This window comes from Diadema antillarum, unplaced genomic scaffold, assembly GCF_040938485.1.
Source record: "Diadema antillarum isolate AM-2024a unplaced genomic scaffold, OU_Dant_1.0 scf00000137, whole genome shotgun sequence".
Taxonomy (NCBI): Eukaryota; Metazoa; Echinodermata; class Echinoidea; order Diadematoida; family Diadematidae; genus Diadema; species Diadema antillarum.
In genome coordinates this window covers 1,505,001-1,525,000 of record NW_027271026.1, presented here as the reverse complement: position 1 = coordinate 1,525,000, position 20,000 = coordinate 1,505,001, and the positions used below count along the sequence as shown (strand labels likewise).

The following is a 20,000-nucleotide window of genomic DNA, read 5'->3' as shown; positions in this document are numbered from 1 at the left end:
AAACAAGATGCAAGGTGCAATTTGCTGCACGGTTAGAGACGGAGAGAGTGGTGAGGCAGGGACGAGGTTCTACCACTCCTTTCTCCCTGCACCTGCTCACCTGAATTCTACGAACACGTAATGCGTTTGTGTTCTGCATGAAAAGTTGTAGAAGTGTTACACCACTCTACTCTTGTTTGGGCAATGGGCAGGGGACCAATTAGCCCTTGGTGTACAATGCCTTATTTTCCTGGCTGAAAAGAACAAGAGTTACACAGCAGGATTGCAGGGCTTTCCTTTTTGAAGGCTACCTCCCCCTGGCTCTTTTTATTTCACACAAATACACAACGACAAAAACAGCGCAATTATATCCTTCTATAGGCAGAAACAGTTTACTCCAGGTCATGTCGAAGCGTCATGCCTAGCAAATTTGCTGGTCTTGAATGTGTTCGTACATGCCTCGTTTTCCTCATAGAAGTAACGAACAGGACTCTTTACAGGAGTGACCGTAACTCTCATTACATGTGTCCATATCTTATCAACAAACCTACGGATACAGACAGGTAACTTGCGATCAGCATCGAACGCTCCAAAGCTTCAAACTAATTTCGACATTTGCACACATGCACACTTATTGATTATACGCTCATATTTCATATGGAAACATGCATGCATGCACATGTATACGTACATAAAATTCATACGTTGGCTCTCCCGTCTCCCTGGTCTCACAAAGCGCCTGGTACCTCTTTGGTCTCACCAAGGCAAAGGAGTTCCACGACGTTAGACTATGTCAGGCAAACAGGCAAAAAGACGAAAAAAAAATATAAACGAAACAAGCAAAACCTCTTTTCCATGGATATTACTAGACTAATTTTAGTCTAGTCAGAGAGGGCAACCCTCTACTTGTAACACTTTACGGAGTCTCCTGACTCCTTCAGTCGTACTCCACATTGGCTATCGGTAAGAGTCATCGCTTGGACTCGCTCTCGTCTTTGTCGCGAGATTAAATTGAACTGATTACCACAGCCTAGTTCCGTCGTCCAGTGAAGCTTGAATGCAAGATATGATTGTCTGAAATAATGAGCTGGGTTCGGGCTCAGAATGGTGTACTTTGTGTGACGATATATAACTTTTGAAGGAGGGTATAAGCAAAAGCCGTAATGAAACTTGGTCAGTTGTCAATCGTGGAAAAAAAAAAATCTGTACGTGACAGCTAAGTGTGTTATGATAGTCTCTATTCTCACGTCACTTTCCATTCATTGTTGTTTTGTTGCAAAATTAAACATCGACAAATTTTCTTTAAAGTTTAAATCAGGCATCTCGTTTAAATAACTTTATTAGTCACCCTATATAAGCAACGCAATCTACCATCTCAATCTATGTTGTTGTTTTTTTTTCAATGATAGAATACTTTCTAAAAACTGATACCTCAGGCGAGTCGTGAAAACGGAAAGTAATAGCACAATCTGAAACCCCTGCATATTCTTGTGGAGGGAAGAGAGACTTTACCCATTCCTTGCTTCTTTCCCCCTCCCCCTTTACTCTCTATCTTAGATAAAAGAAAGGTGTGAGGTTCTCATCTCGTGCTCGTCACCCTTTGCCATCAAACCACAAGCAGCCTTGCGTTTTGAATACATGTACATGTATCATAATATAACCCGGACAGACATTGCACAGCATGTGGCCCCAGTAAAACAGTAACACCTCATCCACCTTAGTCCACCTTAGTCCATGTGTCCACGCAGATGCCAGCTCATTTGACGTATCCATAGAACGTCACTGTGTTGGTATAATTGCTTAAATCCTTGACCGAAAGATCGGTCTGTATCTGGTCGTCAGGGATATGTTCCGCGCAGACTGCGTCTGCCTTCACGGATCCCCTCCTATATGAGGAGAGCGATAACGTCAAAAACATTTAAAGACTCCTCCGGACAGACGGATCTTTCTGTCTACTTAAATCCATGCTTCCCAACCAATGGGCCCTGGAGCTCCTTGCCGCGATGTTGGCCAAAAATTAAGTGAAAAGATTCCTATTCGATCAAGCTAGAGGAGCTAAAGTGGGCCTCGGGGTAAAAAAAAAAAAAGATAGAAAAAAAATGAGAATCGCGGGCCTAAATGACTGCTATATTTTGTGTGATTCTCAAAGCTTTTGACTGATTTCTCAGAAATCAATGATTAATACGTGCTTACTGAACTGATGTTATAGTAAACATCTTCTTTTACATGAAGTATGCATCCCTTTATAGCGATATTAGTATGTGAAGAATATTACTTGAACGTTGTTGTCTTGAGTGTTAAGGTTATTCTTGTGGACTCGAGAGAGCTGCATATAAATCTTGCTCTCTTTGCACACTTAGTCCGGAACGCGTGAAAACATCGTAAACAATTTGTCGACTTTCGGAAAGGGTTTTGTTTTATGGTATCTTATATCAAGGCTTTGTAGAATTCTTTTGATTTATGGCAACTTGATGCTGACATCATAACTTTGGGGGGAAAAAAGACAAATGAATTATGAAGTGATGAGAGACTGGTTATCGCCGATGGTAATGGAAAGGTCGTGTCAACTTCATGGGTGAGGGTGTTCGATTAAAGAGCTTGTAGTGAAATATTATTTGTATACATACACATACAGACACCACACGCGCGCGCACACACGCACACGCACACGCACACACACACACACACACACACACATACAAATACATACATACATATAATACATACATACATACATACATAGAGCCTACATATTCATATTTATGAAATATATACATATGTACCTGCCACTCATGAATCAAGTGATTTAATGAAGCACGCGATTTGTGAATCAATTCTTAATTGCTTCCTATATTTCTCTTGGTATGAATATGAAGAGATAGTTCTATTATACGTATGTTTAATATGAAAATGAAAATTGAATGAATAAAAATAATAACTCTCAAGAAAGGAGTTCGTTGTCTGCCACTCATATTTTTATCACTATCGCGTTGTACATGGCTGCTTTGAGTCTCCAATTTGTTCATCTTCTTAGAGCGAGGTTATGGATTGATGCGTGCGCGTCACTCATTCACAACGTGTGTGCAGATTGGCGGTGTGCCTACGTCCTCAGTGCAACCCTGGTTCTCATCAGGTGTGCAGACCCCGTGTAGAGCCAGATGTTATTAGTAACCCAACGTGCAATTGATGCAAAAAAAAGAAAAAAAAAGGAGCCAGTTTAGCGATGCCGTAATCTCGACCAGGCCATGCATAGGCAGGGCAGGGCGGAGGAACTGTGTCGAAATGATTAGCGTTGCCGTCAATGTCAGTTCCACTCTCACATTCCCGTCAATTAGCATCCAGCCAACATCTGCCCATGTGCGTAGGGCTGAGGGATATCAACGCTGCAGCATGAATGGGAACGTGGTATTTGATCTATGCACCTCAAAACTGCTGGTAAGATATTGGTAATAACGCAATGCAGTATAAAAAAAAGAAACAGCAACAACAACATAATTTTGAACACATAAATTTAAAAAAATTGGCAACACATTGAAAAGGCGAAACCCTGACGCATATATCTGTAATGAAATTCCGTCGGAGTTACTCACTGTTTGTCAATAAAGCAATAATAGCCAATATGTTTAGGAGAGGCCTACTTCTGCGGGGTTGCAGAATTGACCTAATTCGTCGTTGAAAGATTTTCAGCAGCCGTTCTTCGGTTTCTTCGAGCCTTTGCACGAAACAAAATAAATCGGCAGTCATTCCTGAAGTGGGATCGAATCCGAAATGTCGAGTCGACATTTATTACAATATTAACGTACCCTTTAAAGGTCTTGTTTATCTTTGGGAGCAGTGATTTAAAAAATGTTCAAGATATCACTTTTGATACATATGTGTGGGTCAGTTATATCACAAAACATCCTACCATATAAAATTCTTGCAGTGAAGCCGAGAATATAAGGAGATATCACTATTTTTCTCATTAAACCATAACTGTATATACGGTTTAGTCTTGAAATATTTTCATTATAACTATTGTTCACATTTTGTATATTTGACAATACTTAACATCGATTATACTGGTTCAAATTTTTACATTGGTTGTTTCTATCCCTAACTCACATTTTAGAACTATTTTGAAGCATAATGCTGGGTTTTTGTTTCATCTGCAAATGGTAAATTACGCCTTTAACCTACCATTCAGCAATCATTTTATCACTGCTGGGCACAATGGTCCCGCTTTATCTTGGGACATTAGCTGCTTTTGACGGTGACCTTTGAACTCTTTCTGTGTTCGATTTCGCTTGAGCGCGGTCAGGGTGGTTCATTGTGTACGTGAAAATTTGTCCCGTTCGTTAACAAACTGTATTCTGAAATGCGTGATCTGAAAAGACTTTGCCATAAAACTGTTGACGGAATGGCTTCCTTTTCAGTGATTAATGGGACGACGTAGCAAGAAATGACAGCAGTCAGCCCCGACTTCCAAGTTCATCATCGTCAAAATACCAACAAACGTGTCATAAATGATATATGCGTTTATCTCATTGTAGGCAGATAATCTCATTATGGCTTTGTTTAGTCTTAACTCTGTGTGTATGTGTGTGTGTGTGTGTGTGTGTGTGTGTGTGTGTGTGTGTGTGTGTGTGTGTGTGTGTGTGTGTGTGTGTGTGTGTGTGTGTGTGTGTGTGTGCTCTACACCCGGGCCAGTGCATACCTCTCAAACGAAAGATGTATTAAAAGATCTTGGTGATGGAAATGGATTTCATAAACAGCTGTTTGAGACTTGTCGTATATGATTGATTATGGAGTGAATGAAAGTGGACTAAGAGAAAGATAGTCGAGAGTTAATATGTGGAAGAATTTGTTCACGTTCTCGTATCATCATGATATTTATTTATTCATCCATGTTTTTATCATTTATTTTTCTATCTATTTATTGATTTATTGATTTATTGATTTATTGATTGATTGATTCATTCATTCATACATTCATTCATTCATTCATTCATTAACTTATTTTTGCAGTCTCAAATTCCAATACATATTATGATTACCTTGAGGACAAACATTATTAGTATGACTTATACTTTTCAGCAGAATTGAGTTTTAGTCATTTTGAGCGTGTGTGTGTGTGTGTGTGTGTGCACAAGCAATGGACAACTGTGAGTTGATGACATCATCTGCTAACACTCATTTGCATATTCACTGATTGAAAATTGTTTTGCCACAATCAAAGAATCTTCATTTTCAAAATTTCATAAATTCCTCACTTTTTATTCGATTTTCACATTTTGATCCAATTTTCGCTCAAATTTATGCTTGCAAGATTTCACTCTCCCTCTTCCGATGAACTTTAAGCTGATCCAGACTTCCTCTTTAAAGCCGTCAGTCCCATTGCGGTAGTATGCTCATATATACATTGTCTAAGCGTAGGACTATAAGTGCTTCTTGGTAGCCACGTAAAATAGGAATTCAAACAGGCAAACAAACAATATTGACGAAGGAAATGTTTTGAGTTCTGACTGCCTTCCTTGGTGACCGATCGAGGCTGGGGCGGTTCCGTTCCAGATTCTCGGTATCTGGATCGGTGATAGTGACACGTGTATGTTCCTTGTTTACGTGAAAGTGAGGTACGGGTGGTAGACGTGATGAGCTCTGTGTGGTTTATTTCCTCATGCTGTCGATCGCGTCAAAAGTATGTTTGATGGCAGTTGAAGTAAGCTTACTCAAATTCAAAAAGATCTTAGTTCCTGCCCTGCAAGCTCGTCAGAATCGAAGTCCTTCACCTCAAATAGTACGTAAGGCTAATCGTACTTGAAGTTGACTATTTGATTGTTCTTTATTCTTGGACACACTGTTCTGAAGGTCAAAATGAGCACAGGATTGTCATTTGTTTTCCTGCGGTCATAATATTCTTCACATCCTTCGGGGAATCATTTTCTTGAGACGATAAAATCTTGCATCGTGGTTTATTGCCAACTCGTCAACATGGCCAAAAGGAATTCAAGGTTGTTGATTGATCCATTTTATCACGCTATGCGGTTTCCGATCCATTTTTCTCTTCTTCATCATCAATTTCTGCACTTGTGCTGATTTGTTTTGCTTAGTTCATCCGCTCGAAGCTCCGTCAGCAATATTTAGGCCACTGCAACCACAGAGTTAAGTCATCTAAGCCTGAGGCAAGACTTACGTCCAAAATCAATGCCATTTTGAGATGCATAGATGTCCTTGTATACGGGGATAATCATAAATATGCGACCCATATCAATACTTCTATAGGTTAACCCTATCACGCCCAAAGGTAAGACTACTGTGTCTAATACCAGTGAGATGTGGGGGCACTGTGGTCCGTTAAGGGTTAAGAGGCTAGACCTTTATCCCTTACTACATCCCCTCCTTTGCCTTTGGCCCAGTTAGGTGACCTTTTTACTGAACTTTAATGCTCACCTGGGGTGCTTTGCTATGACTGCCCGGCGCACTGTAGACAGATGAGGGGGCTTTCTGACACCTCTTTGGTATACAAACATGCTCGTTGGAAGAAAGATGTTGACGTTGCTGCAAGCAGCTCAAAGTCACGTCGCTGACAAAGCAATACCTAAAAAGAAAATAAATCGACATATTTCTTCTATCCACTCATCACTTCATTTATGCATACACGCAAACACACCCACATACCCACATATGTATACATTATGTATAGGCCTTCAATAGGATAAGATGTGTGTATAAATGAATGTGTGAACATACAAAAATGATATATTTACACAGTATGTACGCTGCAAAAAGTCCGGTGTTAAATAGTGAACACCGAGCTGGTGTTAAATTTTCGGTGCTCATTTATGGTGTTAAATTAACACCTACGGATGTCATTTCCAAATTTTAAACTGTTTTTTGAAGAGTTTCTTAGTAACTGCACTTCTTGTTGATTTTTAATTTAAACAAGACGATCAAGAATTTTACATTAAAATACTAAATTTTTGAAAAAATGTGAAAATAAATTTACACCAAAGTAACACCAGCTGGTGTGGTCCCTTATTGAAGCTGGACGGGTGTTAAACCATTGATATTAACACCAGCAAATATCAAATCAACACCATGTGGTGTCATTTTTGAATTAACACCAGTACAGTGTCAAAATAACACCAGGTACAGTGTCAAATTAACACCACGAAGTGTCAGGTGAACACTTTTCAACACCATCACAGTGCATTTTTAACACCTGTGGGTGTTGTCCTTTATTGAAGTTTGATCGGTGTTAGATTTAACACCCGTGGTGTTAAATCTAACACCGATGTTTTACAGTGTACAGGCCTAATGACATAGGCCTATAAATATACATAATAGTTCCTTGTCTACTGTTCATGTATTTATATCATGCACCTATCTTCATATCATCATATATTATACGTTGTTTATTCATTTATTTATCTGTCTATCCATATAATAAATATTTCAGGCCTATATTTCCATGTATTTTGAACGATAAAGTGCGAGCATGGTGTCTTCGTGTGTGTGTGTGTGTGTTGTGTGTGTGTGTGCGTGCGTTATAAATCCACTCGAGAGCGTGTCCATCGCATCGGTGCAAATGCTTTTCAACGTCAAAATTCACTCAGACGTCTGTCTGTCGCGTGAGCTCCCGCGACGCAGCGAGAACGTGCGCGTATTCTTTAGTTCGACTCTTTTCTGAGAAACGTCCTATTGTAGTATATATGCAGCGCAGCGATACAAATATATATCTTTTTGACAAGAGGATGTAAAAAAAAAAAAGAAATCTAGAGCGAGGAAAAGATCCCAATGGGTTCAAATCTCCTCTGGATCTTTCTTCAATCGGCCGTAATAGCACCTGTCAGATATCTTTCATCAAGTGCGCTGCAGCCTCCGCTATGATGTTGTGTTGTGTGTGTGTCTCTCGTGATACGGAGGAACTTTCAGACCATGCAATACCAAATCATAACGTCCATCTGTTCGGGTTCTCAATTCTTAAGATGATCGGCCACCCCATCATGCGGTCCTACATGCTTTCTAAAAGTTAACTCTGATGAGGCGTATACTTGATGATTTGTTTCGTCTTGATAGGGGAAAGAGAATAATAATGCACCGTATATGCATTTATACTCTTTTACTACATATGCCTACACACACACACGCACACACACACACACACACATATATATATATATATATATATATATATATATATATATATATATATATAATATATACATATATATATATATATATATATATATATATATTCACATACAGAGAGTGCGGAAATTGCAGAGAAGGGAGAGAGAGAGATTATGACGATAGGTATATAATCTCCGTAATGTTGGAATATGAACAGCTGGTAAGGAAGGTATGTTTGCTTCCCCTTAACTCAAGTCGTCTTATTTAATCTGATCCTATATCGACGTCCGTAACATCCTCTTCAAAAAAAGAAATGACTGCTGAATTGAAACGTGTTAATACGCTAAACACTCCTTCTCCCTTTGTGTGTTTCATGAGAACTATATATACTGTGTGAAATAAACCCTGCGTGACGTCAAAGGTGACGCCACCTGACGAAGTGTATAGGCCTACGTCGCTTTCACTCCATTTACCAGTTCCTTTTTAGGCTTCATTGAAGTACAATTCTACTCCAGTTTCATTTTGCCTTAAAGGGATCGTATAATTTTGGTTGAGACCTAATTTCAGGTTTCTAACATTTTTATTGAGATAATTAGAAACCTCTTATGAAATATGAAAGAGCATGTAATTCTATGAGGAAGTCAACGTTTATTTGATGGAAATTGGTTTTGAAATGGCTGAGATATCCAGAAAAGAGCGATTCTACTAAAGTGCGGGACCCGCACTTTATTACGATCGCTTTATTTTACTTTATTTTTGGATATTTCAGTCATTCCAAACCCGATTTTCATCAAATAAACAAATTCTTCTTAAAATGGTATACTCTGTACCATATCATAAGTGTTTTCTTGGTATCTCGCAAAAAGTTAAAAGCCCAATTCTCATCTCCACCAATACTGTACCATCCCTTTAAAGAGATGTAAGTAAAGTCGTGCTATCAGAATGGTAGAAGAAGCTTCTCTTTTTTTTTGTCGGATAAGGTATGAATGATATGAACAGAAAGATTAAAAAAAAAACTTATGGAACATCCAGGTCTTTCATGTTTTCGAAACACTTATATTGATATCAACTACGTCATTATGCAAAATAGGGAAGTAATTTTGTTTGTACCACCTCACATGTCTTCCACTGGCCAGCTCAAATGTCTTCACCGTTATTTATCTTTACCGTTTTCATTCATTTGCTGACAAATGAAAAAAGAAACGCTTGTAACCTTCTCGTCAAGTTGTTGTTGTTTTCTAGTAACCTATATCAATCGGTGTTTCAGGGGAAGGGGTTTGCGTTATCTAACTATTGACAAAATTATAATTATATACTTTGCTGGGCAAACAAATGGAAGAAATGATTTCTGTTTTACATAATATATGGTTCAGAGAAATATCAATGTTCTGTTAATTCTTCCCTGAATAAGTTTGATGAAACATCTGATATTCTTGTATGTATTATTTCTAAACTCTCGGCATCAAAATACATCAGCTTGATGGTGGTGTGGAGTTGCGCTTTAAATTCTCACCGTCGACCATTTCCTGTGTATGGATGAATGACGAGATTGACATTCATAGTTACCAGTCACTCAATGTTCTTTCCTGTCATCCTACTCTGAAATATAATTCACGGGGGTTGGTCCCAAACCTCACGCACGTCCCCGTGGATCAGGCTGAAGCAAGGTGTTGACAAATAAATGTCCGACACCTTTACGTGGCTCAACTCTTACTGGCTCTTAACTGCCTATTTTTTTCCTCTCATATATGTAGTATAAAATCGTTCTTCATGCTTCCTTCTTTTTTTTCGGTTCATTCACTCGCCCCCGGAGCATTTTCGTTTCATGCCTTTAGAAAATGTGTCATTGTGACATTCCATTAGCCCGAAGAACGCAAACAAGCTGAGAAGCTGTTCTTCTCTCACCATCTAAAGCTCTCACCTTAAGCCTACCAAAAAAAAAAAAAAAAAAAAAATTAGGCAAGAATATAGCAAGAACACTTTTGTTTGACAGACTGGCATGCCGCTGTGTTCGTTCAGCACCGGCTTCTGTTTGAAAGGAGAATATAAGATGCTGCCAAAGATGCGACTGAATGAAGGCAATTTTCTGCTTAACGTTAAAAAGCTCACCGGTGCTTACTTGCTAACAAACACTCATTCACAATTCATCTTCTCGACTTACTCTTTCACACTTGTCCTTTGTCGCACGCAGTTCCTTATACAATACATTGTGCCCAATTTCTCGTGAAATTTTCTGCTTATACTTAACTGAATAATACTAATGCCGTGCTGGTATAGACACTGAAAAAGCTCCAAGTCCTGTGATATACTGGTCGGTATGTTTGATCTCTTCTTGAAGCGATCAACTGAAATGAACCAGTTTATCGTCTGTTAGGATGATTTAAGTTAACCTTTTTTTCAGGTATATGTCATATTCGTTTGGATTTGTTTGTTAAGTTGGATTTTGATTTGCTTTGTCTCGTTTGGTTTTGTTTTTATGCTTGTTTTTAAATGCTGTCAGCCGTGCTATGATTGGCAGGTTTGGATTGACAATGGTCGCCGGACCGCAGCCAGGAGTTCTTAAGCGTCTCAAGGGCATTTGATGAAAACGTTTAGAGGCATTAAGAAGACTGCTGAAAATGTTGGACCCTCTGCAATGATCACGACCATCTTGAACCCATGTGTACCTGAAATAAGTGGGAGTAATATGGATACAAAATACCTGTCAATCACCAGTGTGATGGAGGTGAATGTTAGCTGATTTTTAAGTGACATGACATTGTCATATACAAACAATCTCAAATGTGAAGAACACACTTTCTCTAAGTCCCTGCTTAGGAAAAAAAAGTGAATATTTGGGTCGAATCTAAACGGTAAAGTGTGGTTTAGCGTATTATATCAACTAATAAGGAGCATCAGTGATAAGATACTTAAGGAGATCTGGTTGTCTCATGTTATGACAATTTGTAAACAAAAGGGCTAAATTCTGAAATGATAATTTGGGGTAGAGTTTATGCATCATATTATCAAAGTAAATCGAAAGTACATGAAAACAAAAATCTTGTCACAGTGAGCAGGCTACACAAGGGCTAAGGGAGATGTTCGGGAGGTGCAAAATTTGATTTGATTTATTTGATTTGATTTGATTTGATTTGATTTGATTTGATTTGATTTGATTTGATTTGATTTGTTTTGATTTGATTTGATTTGATTTGATTTGATTTTTGATTTGATTTGATTTATTTTCTGTATGACATCATTGACAGTGTGAATTCCTTTTTAGCAATTTAATCAAACATGATACTATACACACCAGTTAATTTCGGAGGATTTACTGATTTTAAAACGATTCCGCGTTTCTTCATTAGTGATCTTTTTGATGACCTGCGGATTCTTACCCTGAAGTTCCGTTTTTAATATGAGACAATTCTAAGTTATTTTTAATCGTCCTATCTTGCTTTTTCGTTGGTTAGAGTTAGTAGTAACACGTGCTCCTTCGTATTACGACAGTTCATCGTGTATTGGCGTGTGCGTTAAACATACCAATGAAACATGAAATGATTATACACTGCATGTTGTCAACTCATATCACAGTGCAGCTGGCCTAACTCCTTCCATTACCATACCACGGTCGCGGTGAACAGTTACACATAGCCTGGTTGCTATAGAAACGGCACTGCATCCCACCGGCTTAATTGATTAATTTCATGATCCGTTCATGCAATGGCCTATAACGGTCTCGAAGATCAATGTATGCTAGCGTATATTGTCACCATATAGTTCCGCCCCGTGATTCGGGTACATGTATTATCAACGAGCCCTTGATGCCTCGTCCTGTATCCTGTCACACCGTCTCAAAACTTGCACCATCAATTTGATAGGTTTATCGTCCAAACAGTCTGCTGAAGAGGGGCATGACACCAGGGAGGTGGTTGCGTCCACCATCTTCCGTTTCCAGGGTAACGTGCACGCTTTCACGTCGTAAGAGTAAACTCTTGAATGTTAGAGCTACGATGTATATTGCCATGTCATCATGGTAAATAATATTAAATGATATGAGCATCGAGTGTTGATTCTCCCTATTCATGTGGTAAATAATGAATAATCATACAGTATACATGTATTATGCACGCCCACTCCCCCCCCCCCCCCCCACGGGGTTCACGGACATTTATACACACATACCATGAAGTTATGTAGCTCCATGCACATACAGCATATTGCACAACGTCACTCTTTTTGAAATTCAGCAGTTGAGTTTTCGTCAATCTCAGCAGTTACTTAACAACTTGAATATTCTATACATCTAATACATTCTACATTTAATGACGTCAGATAGAAATCAATCACCAACAACTTTTATTCTTCGTGTTCTTTTTTTTTTTCTTTAATGTGGTGACAATGAGAATCGCGCCTGTTTCTCAAGCCCGAAATGCCTGATAGTACTTACATGCATTGGCGAGTTATACTGCACGATTGAGGAGAAGCAATAAGCGACTCATCCCATTCGCTTCCTACCACTTTGCTGTCCTTGATTTGGCGCTAATCGACACGAAGCCACTCCAGAAGGCTGTAATTCATTAACGAGCTCGTCCATCAAGAATCTTAACCGCTGCTCACCGAGTTCCATTGCGTATACAATTGTGATAGTCAACATGTTATTATAGAGAGGCTATTCTGATGTATTCCCTGTCCTGAGCTGCCAAGCAGCTGAGATGGTGCCTGTTGCTAGCTCTTTAATTCGCACTTCAAACTAAGAGCAAGGACCAGCTTTTTGCTTTGTTTTCTGCTCTTTAGTTTCTGCTTGCTTTCTTGTGTTTTAAAAGCTGACCATAACGCAAAGCGGCAAAATTATTTAATTTTCTGTCCTTGGTTTTGCCCTAAGGTCATCGCACTATGGGCATAACATGACTGGTATATTGTGCGTGTGTTGCTGGAATGATGATATTGCTAGTTTACCCAAAATGACATTTTCATTGTGTGGCCTTTGTCGTCATGTATATGAAGACGACGTTTGTTCCCTGTGAAACCAAGAGGGTTCTCATAAATCGCCTAGTACCCCTTGGTGAAACCACCATTCTTCAAATTGTACTCCCAAAATCTGTCGGCTTTTTGCCTCTTGGGGTAAAACTTTTGTCGTTATAGTGTTTATCTTTCTGGGTATACTACGGACTCATGTTTGGAGTAAAGCATGGTGGTATCCACAAAGGAGATAAACGGTGTCGAGAAAGCGGCGGTGTAATGTAAGAAGATTTGATAATTTAAGAAATCACCTGCTTGTTTGCATTGCCAGGTTACCGACCGGGGAGAATAGGACACGTTTTGCACCCAGAACCTCGAGTGGTGTGCACTGAGAAAAAGGTCATCTCGAGTTTAAGTTTGCGGTATGAAATCAGATATAGTGATAGCCTCAATTTCAGACGGCAATAACAGTGTTCGTGTTCTTTGTATCCAAGGAGGTAGTAGGGTTGTAAGCGATTGTTTTTTTTTCCAAACCAGTCAATAGCCATTCGAATCGTTAATTTATATCGTGCACAAAATAAACAATACCCTACGTACATGTCGTCTGTAGACGTACGTTCCACTTGAATTATTTTCATTATTGCACTGATTGGTTTGCATGGCGTCATTAGTGGCATAATTACCTCCTGAAAGAGTTTCACACGAGGAACTATTGTAGCTTTTGATTACTGGAAAGATGACCGAAATTGTCGATCATTTTCACTTCGCCCTCTATGTATCAAGCTTGAAATTGAAGAACCTACAAACCTAATGGAAAGTTAATATGTATGTATAGACATCCGCAATTAATTGCAAATGAAGAAGAGGGATTTGCCGTGTGAAGGTAGTCAAAATTTGGGACATTGTATGTGTCTTGAGACTGCAGACCATGAAGTCTTTGGGAAAATGCAAGGTAAACTTGTCAAAGATTTTTATGATAGAGATGATTATTTTCTATATGAAAAAAAGGAGAAAGAGTAGGTTAAAGCTCGAGCGACATCTCAGTGAATTTGTCTGCTGTGTTTTGTGGGAAATCTTCCGCATAATATCCGTATGTAGTTTGTGAGTTGAAATCACGGCTATAGAGTTGTGTCTCGCCTATTAAAAGGAATATCGGTTTTTCCGATGATGGCCAACTCACTTTCGCTGAGTTTTTAGATCACTGACTAGTTTGTAAGTTTTATTAAAAGATTGATGTAATAATTTCCAAAGCGACCTGATGTTCATTCAATATCAATCATTATGATCCAACATTGGCCAGGAATGAACTCTTAGTCCGCTATCGTAGTGTTGAAAAAATTCACTAGGTGGCACCTCCCTTAGGTAGTGTAGGGCAGAGAAGATTTTCCAGACATTGATGACTTAACTGGCCTTTCTGTTGAATCATGATACCTTCAGAATGTTTGCTAAATTAATTCATCGGCGAAATCGAGTATGCTTTATGAAACGGGTCCCAGGCGAATCTAATTGTGTTCATATTTGCACGTGACCAAGCAAACATGTCGAAAGTTATATTACAGTTTAGGTCATCAAAATATGTTCACATTGCCGGCTGTTAGTTGAATAATATTCAATTGAATGATATAATAAATATAATAATTACTCGCATTATCGTTAACATCACATTGAATCGGGTATCCCCCTAAATATCGCTCTTGTGGGGGTAACGGGATATTTTCCTAGCCAACGGAGCACCATTCAAGAGCACCGTTCAAAAGAGTTGAGATGTTCGAAAGCCTCCCAATTCCCTGAAACACTGCCTCGGCAATATTTGTACAAAAGGAGAAAAAAATTGAGTTAACAAGAGTCGGCTAAAAGGCTCGTGAAACCCGAGATCGCATCTCGAGAACCGTTTAAAAAGCAGAGGGACCATTCCTTGTCAATCACCCAACTCAATCTCCGGTAGGGAACGGATCAAATATTGGATCTAAATGTCGACTCGCATGTCGCGACATATCGAACATGTCCCCCAAAGTTAACCCTTCACATCTCAGTCTTTATCACAGTAATCTTCCCCAAACCTACTTTTACATTTTGCCTAGTAGTAGTAAATCACAAGAGATTTATACTCTTTCATTATTTAGGGTAAGAAATGAGAAATGTCCAATTTGACGCGTCATAAACTCTTCATAGTATTGTGATGAATAATATGTTCTCTCATGACGTATAGCTCTTAATCTTCAGAAAAAAAGGAGAAAAATAAAGGGAGGAATTTGAAACATAGAAACTATGTTCTCTGACTAGAACAATGATCAACTCATATCAAGACAAACTATTATGATCCATATTTGTCAACTCCAACATTATGTTAGAAGTTTCACACCTTCATTACACGTCCAGGGGCTATTTTTTTTTCACTCAGAACTTCAATGACACTCTGAGACATAGTATATCTCATTTTTAACTACAGTCCTGGTTATCAGAAGGCATTGATGGTGATATACGGTATATTATTCGACACTCCTTTGAAAAAATATCGGATGTTGTACTGGAAATCAGACTGTAGACGCTGGTAAAGGTGAAGAGTGTGCAACAATGTGCCGAACCAGGCCTCGGTCATGCCTAGCCTTTATGGACGGTTTCCATGGATACCGATAAGCGAAGCCATTTCCATTCCTTGGATACGACAACATGGCAGAAGGCGTCATTTTTTTATCCCCTTCATGGTATACACATAGCAGTGGAATACAATATCTCTCTTCACACGCCCACTCGTGCGTGTTCTGTGAAACCAGAAGCCGTTTGCTTCTATCGGTTCGGGATGTGTACAGTGGATTAAAGCACGTGCGAGTATGGACTCTGTAATTATCATTGCACGAAAATCTCTGCTCCGTTTTAAAATTGACTTCAACTGCGTTATCAAAAAGAGTAAACAGGAACACCGAGTTTTCCATGAAATCGAAGATAGAATATAGGAAAAAAAAAACCTGTGACATATTCAGGCTTAACAATTTTACACTGAAAATTGATATTAATCACAGTTAGTTGCTCATGCAAATAAGCAAACCCATACTATTGCAACTGATTGACAAATTGCCCTACATCGACGTAAATAAGCACTGAATTGATCAGTGTTTTAGTAGTAGCCATGATAAAAAATCATGGGCGTACATACTCGAGCAGGATTTGAACCCACGACCTCCTGATCACCGGACAGGCGTCATCTCCACTAGACCACCGAGCTTTCGCCCGAAAGCAAGTGTAAATAAGGATTAGAACCAACACTAACACTAAACCCATACTAATTGTGCATAAAATTAATGTATCTATTCACCAAACGTAAAGAAGAAAGTACATTGTTTCCAGAGCATATTCCAACTGAGTTATGAAATAGCAATGATAAGAATATTCAAGGAAAGTTGCAGTTGCTGAATTATCAACCAACATCATGTATTAATAAGTTGTCGTCATAATGCGTGCGGGAATGTGAGAGTTTGTCTGTGTCTCGGATGGAGTAGAGTGGAGGATCGGGGGTGGAGTATACCTTCAGAAATATTGTCAGGCAGCTGAAGTAAGCCTACTGCCATCCGACGAGCCCAAATGGAGCAGATGACGAGGGAAATTGAGCGTCTATATCTCTTACGCGGGCCATGACCGTCTAGATATCATCGCGTCTAGCCCCTTTGCAATACCCGCCAATCTGAAGTTTAATTTTCTCGTGATGAGCTTAGGAGAGAGAGGGAGAGAGGAAGGGGGAGGGGGATAGAAGTAAGATATAGAGATATACATACTGACGTACATACACACAAAAAAAATGATATACATTGCTTGTAGGCCTAATACGTGCATTCATACTTACTAAATACGTGCATATTTACCAAATTAATACATACAAACATGCACACATACGCAATACGTGCATATGATAAATTATGATATACATTCACACACACACACACACACACATACACACACACATACGTACACACATTCGCAAATGGAAATGTTTGTATTTGTCACTTTCCTCCATAAATACAATTAAAACATCAGTAAGCCATTGGAAAACGCCCAGAGTTGGTGATATTATGTAACCGCACGTACTTTCTGTTTTCATTAGTAAGCCATTTCAAATAAACGATTTTCTCTTGCATAGTCAAACATTTGACAGTATGAATGTATGTGAAGTACCCTCATTGCGTTTATATCGTTTCTATGCTGTTAAAGTCCCATTTTTTTGTCACATTTTCCTTTTCACCAGCTCTGACGGTCAAATTCATAACCAGGCGATTCATCAACGAGTACGACCCTACACTGGGTAAGTGGAAAACTTTTCTATCATATACAAGGAACATAATTATTATGATTTCATGCTCATTAACTTTATGCTTATATATATATATATGTATGTATGCATATATGTATAAATGAGTAGTCCCTATTAGATATTCTCAACATTTTTCTTTTTTTTTTTTTTACTTTTTACCTTTACGTTGGATGTCGTCAGTGTAAGCTTGGTGAAATAGAGTACGGGCAAGCCATGTCTTTGAATGCAGTGGCCCTCATTCATTCTTTCGTTTACATATGCTTTCCTTCTTTGCAATAACTTGATAACTCTCGTATCAAGGAAATATTATGTAGGCCTATGCTTATTTTTAGATCTTTCTATCGTGGCATTAGTGAAACAGTGTTTATTGCAGAAGAGGAATCATAAACATCTCTAACATTTTGCGCGCGCACCGGCGCGCACACACACACGCCAAGAAATCTTTGCCACGCAATGTTCACCATTCCGTTCTCCACGATTATGGAATGTTTGCATTGCGCATGTGCTGAGGAAAATTGGAAAACAAATACATAAATCAAAATGTAAACTGATCTCGCCATTACAAACATCCGCCAATTACAATAAAGTGACTCCTCATTCATAGAGAGATACAAGGCAATGTGTTACAAAGGGTCTTCGGCTCCAAGATTGTATGTGGAAGAGAAAGTTGATACACGTAAGAACTTCATGCTGATTGCCAAGACTCGTCTGTCTACATGCTTGAAAGGCGCACTCCGTCAACGGTGCTTTTCACCGCTCAAATTTACATCAAATTGTCTTCTATCCACCCCCTTGTCATGCGGGCAGCATTTGACGTGAGGAGGATCACATCGCACTACATGACTTTTTTTTTTTTTTTTTTTTTTTTTGCTCTCGTGGTCGACGAACGAACTTGCACGTGCGTGACGACTCAGAATTTACGACGTTTCGCATTGAAGCAAGCTACCCAGTCTGTGGTGCTAAAACAAGCAGTATCATGTGCTTAAAATACAAAATGTCATGTACTTGAACATTTGCCAACTGTCGATCACTGAAAATGTTTATTGAATATACAAGGGAAAACAAACATGACGCCGGAATATTCCGGTGTCGCAAAGGTGGTAGAGGGAGCACGCTATGATACTCAAACTGTAGATAGGTGACATAAATTACTTCCTCATACAGACAGCTGTCTTCTCGTGATCAAACTTTGGATTAAATCGTTCTAAAGGTTTCTTCGTCTTGGCAAAGGACAGAATTCGATGCAGCATATTTGAGTCCACTAAAACGTTGCATACCGAGTCCCTTCCAATGATTAACAAAGAACAGCTGAGAAAAGTGTTTAAGGGCGAGAAGTATACAGAAGAACAAATCACGTCAATGATTAAAAAACATGTGCAATATCTTGATCTTCTGATTGAACTTTCTTGCAACCGTAGAAGTTCAGTTGTATTCCGTATAATATTTGTATTTTATATACATTGATATTAATCTTATCTTAATCGAATTGCCAAAAAAAGCAAAAAATTTGTCGTCGTCCCATGGATAAGAGATTAATCTTAGCATGAATCGTCGGAAGAGCTGGGTGTTTAGCCCGTTTTATAGATGAGTTTTGCGGCCTTTGTATGACATTGCGGACAAGAACTTTTTCTCTACCTGTCAAGCGCAATCTATCCGTCTACTTAAAGATACCATACGGAAGAATCTCTGGAATTTGCGGAATGCCAATCCGTGTTGGAATAGTAAATGCTCACTGTTGAACCCAAGTTACAAGTCGGTCGCCGTTATACATCTGACAGCGTTTCCTGCCATCGTTTGTATGAATATTTGTGAAATTGTCATTCAGACCCGGATACATTAGCGCGGAATGCTGGTTTGATGTGCTCATGCGACGTCTATAATTCTGACCGCCGTCTGGAAAGAAATCGGATTTCGAATGCCTAATGTAATCACTTATGACTAGCGACATAAACCCTCTCCGATTTCTCGCAACCTTTAAACGCGGAATACGTGATGCATGTAGGCCGTTGTGGTGTATTCTGTGTGATATTACGTGATGACATCACGAATGTGGTTTGAAACAGATCGGTTAATAACGTTGCACAGTCTCTTTCAGTTGAGTTATAGCTGTTTAATCACGTGACAATTTATTATTAAACTCTTCGTATGCATGTCACCGGCAAACTAGTTTGTAGAATATCAGTGGTGGTTTTGAGTGCACATCACGAGCTCGACCCCCACGAGTCAGACAGCCCACGAGTTATACAACCCATGAGCTATAGACACTAAGTGAACAAGGCCCACGCTCTCGACATCAATGAAAATAGACCCACGAGCTGCACGATTCACGAGTTAGACACTCGGCAATTAAGGCCCTTTAGCTCGACACAAGGCGAAAAAGGGTCAACGAGCTCGATCACATTACATTACATTACGGGTCTAAAAGTATGTAGTATCGAACTCGTGGGCCTTTTTGCCTATAACATGTCCAACTTGTGGGCCTTATTTGCCTATAGTGCCTAGCTCATGGGCCTGTTTTACATTAGCTGCTAGCTGGTGGGCCAGTTTTACTTGGCATGTAGCTCATCCTGCTCATGGGCTGTATGACTCGTTGACCTTTTTTCCAATGTCTGGCTCGTGGGCCGTGGGACTCGTGGGTGCCGGGCTCGTGAGATGACCCCGAGGG

At 39.3% G+C, this 20,000-nt stretch overlaps 1 protein-coding gene across 1 annotated transcript in view; it reads left to right on the top strand.

Moving 5' to 3' along the window:
* The window catches only part of LOC139721042 (ras-like protein family member 12), a 69,119-nt gene that overhangs the window by 2,609 nt on the left and 46,510 nt on the right, over window positions 1–20,000 (top strand). The window contains exon 2 of the mRNA XM_071632372.1: window positions 17,270–17,326. Within this exon, the coding sequence (XP_071488473.1) occupies window positions 17,270–17,326 (57 nt within the window). The remainder of the gene's footprint in view (window positions 1–17,269; window positions 17,327–20,000) is intronic.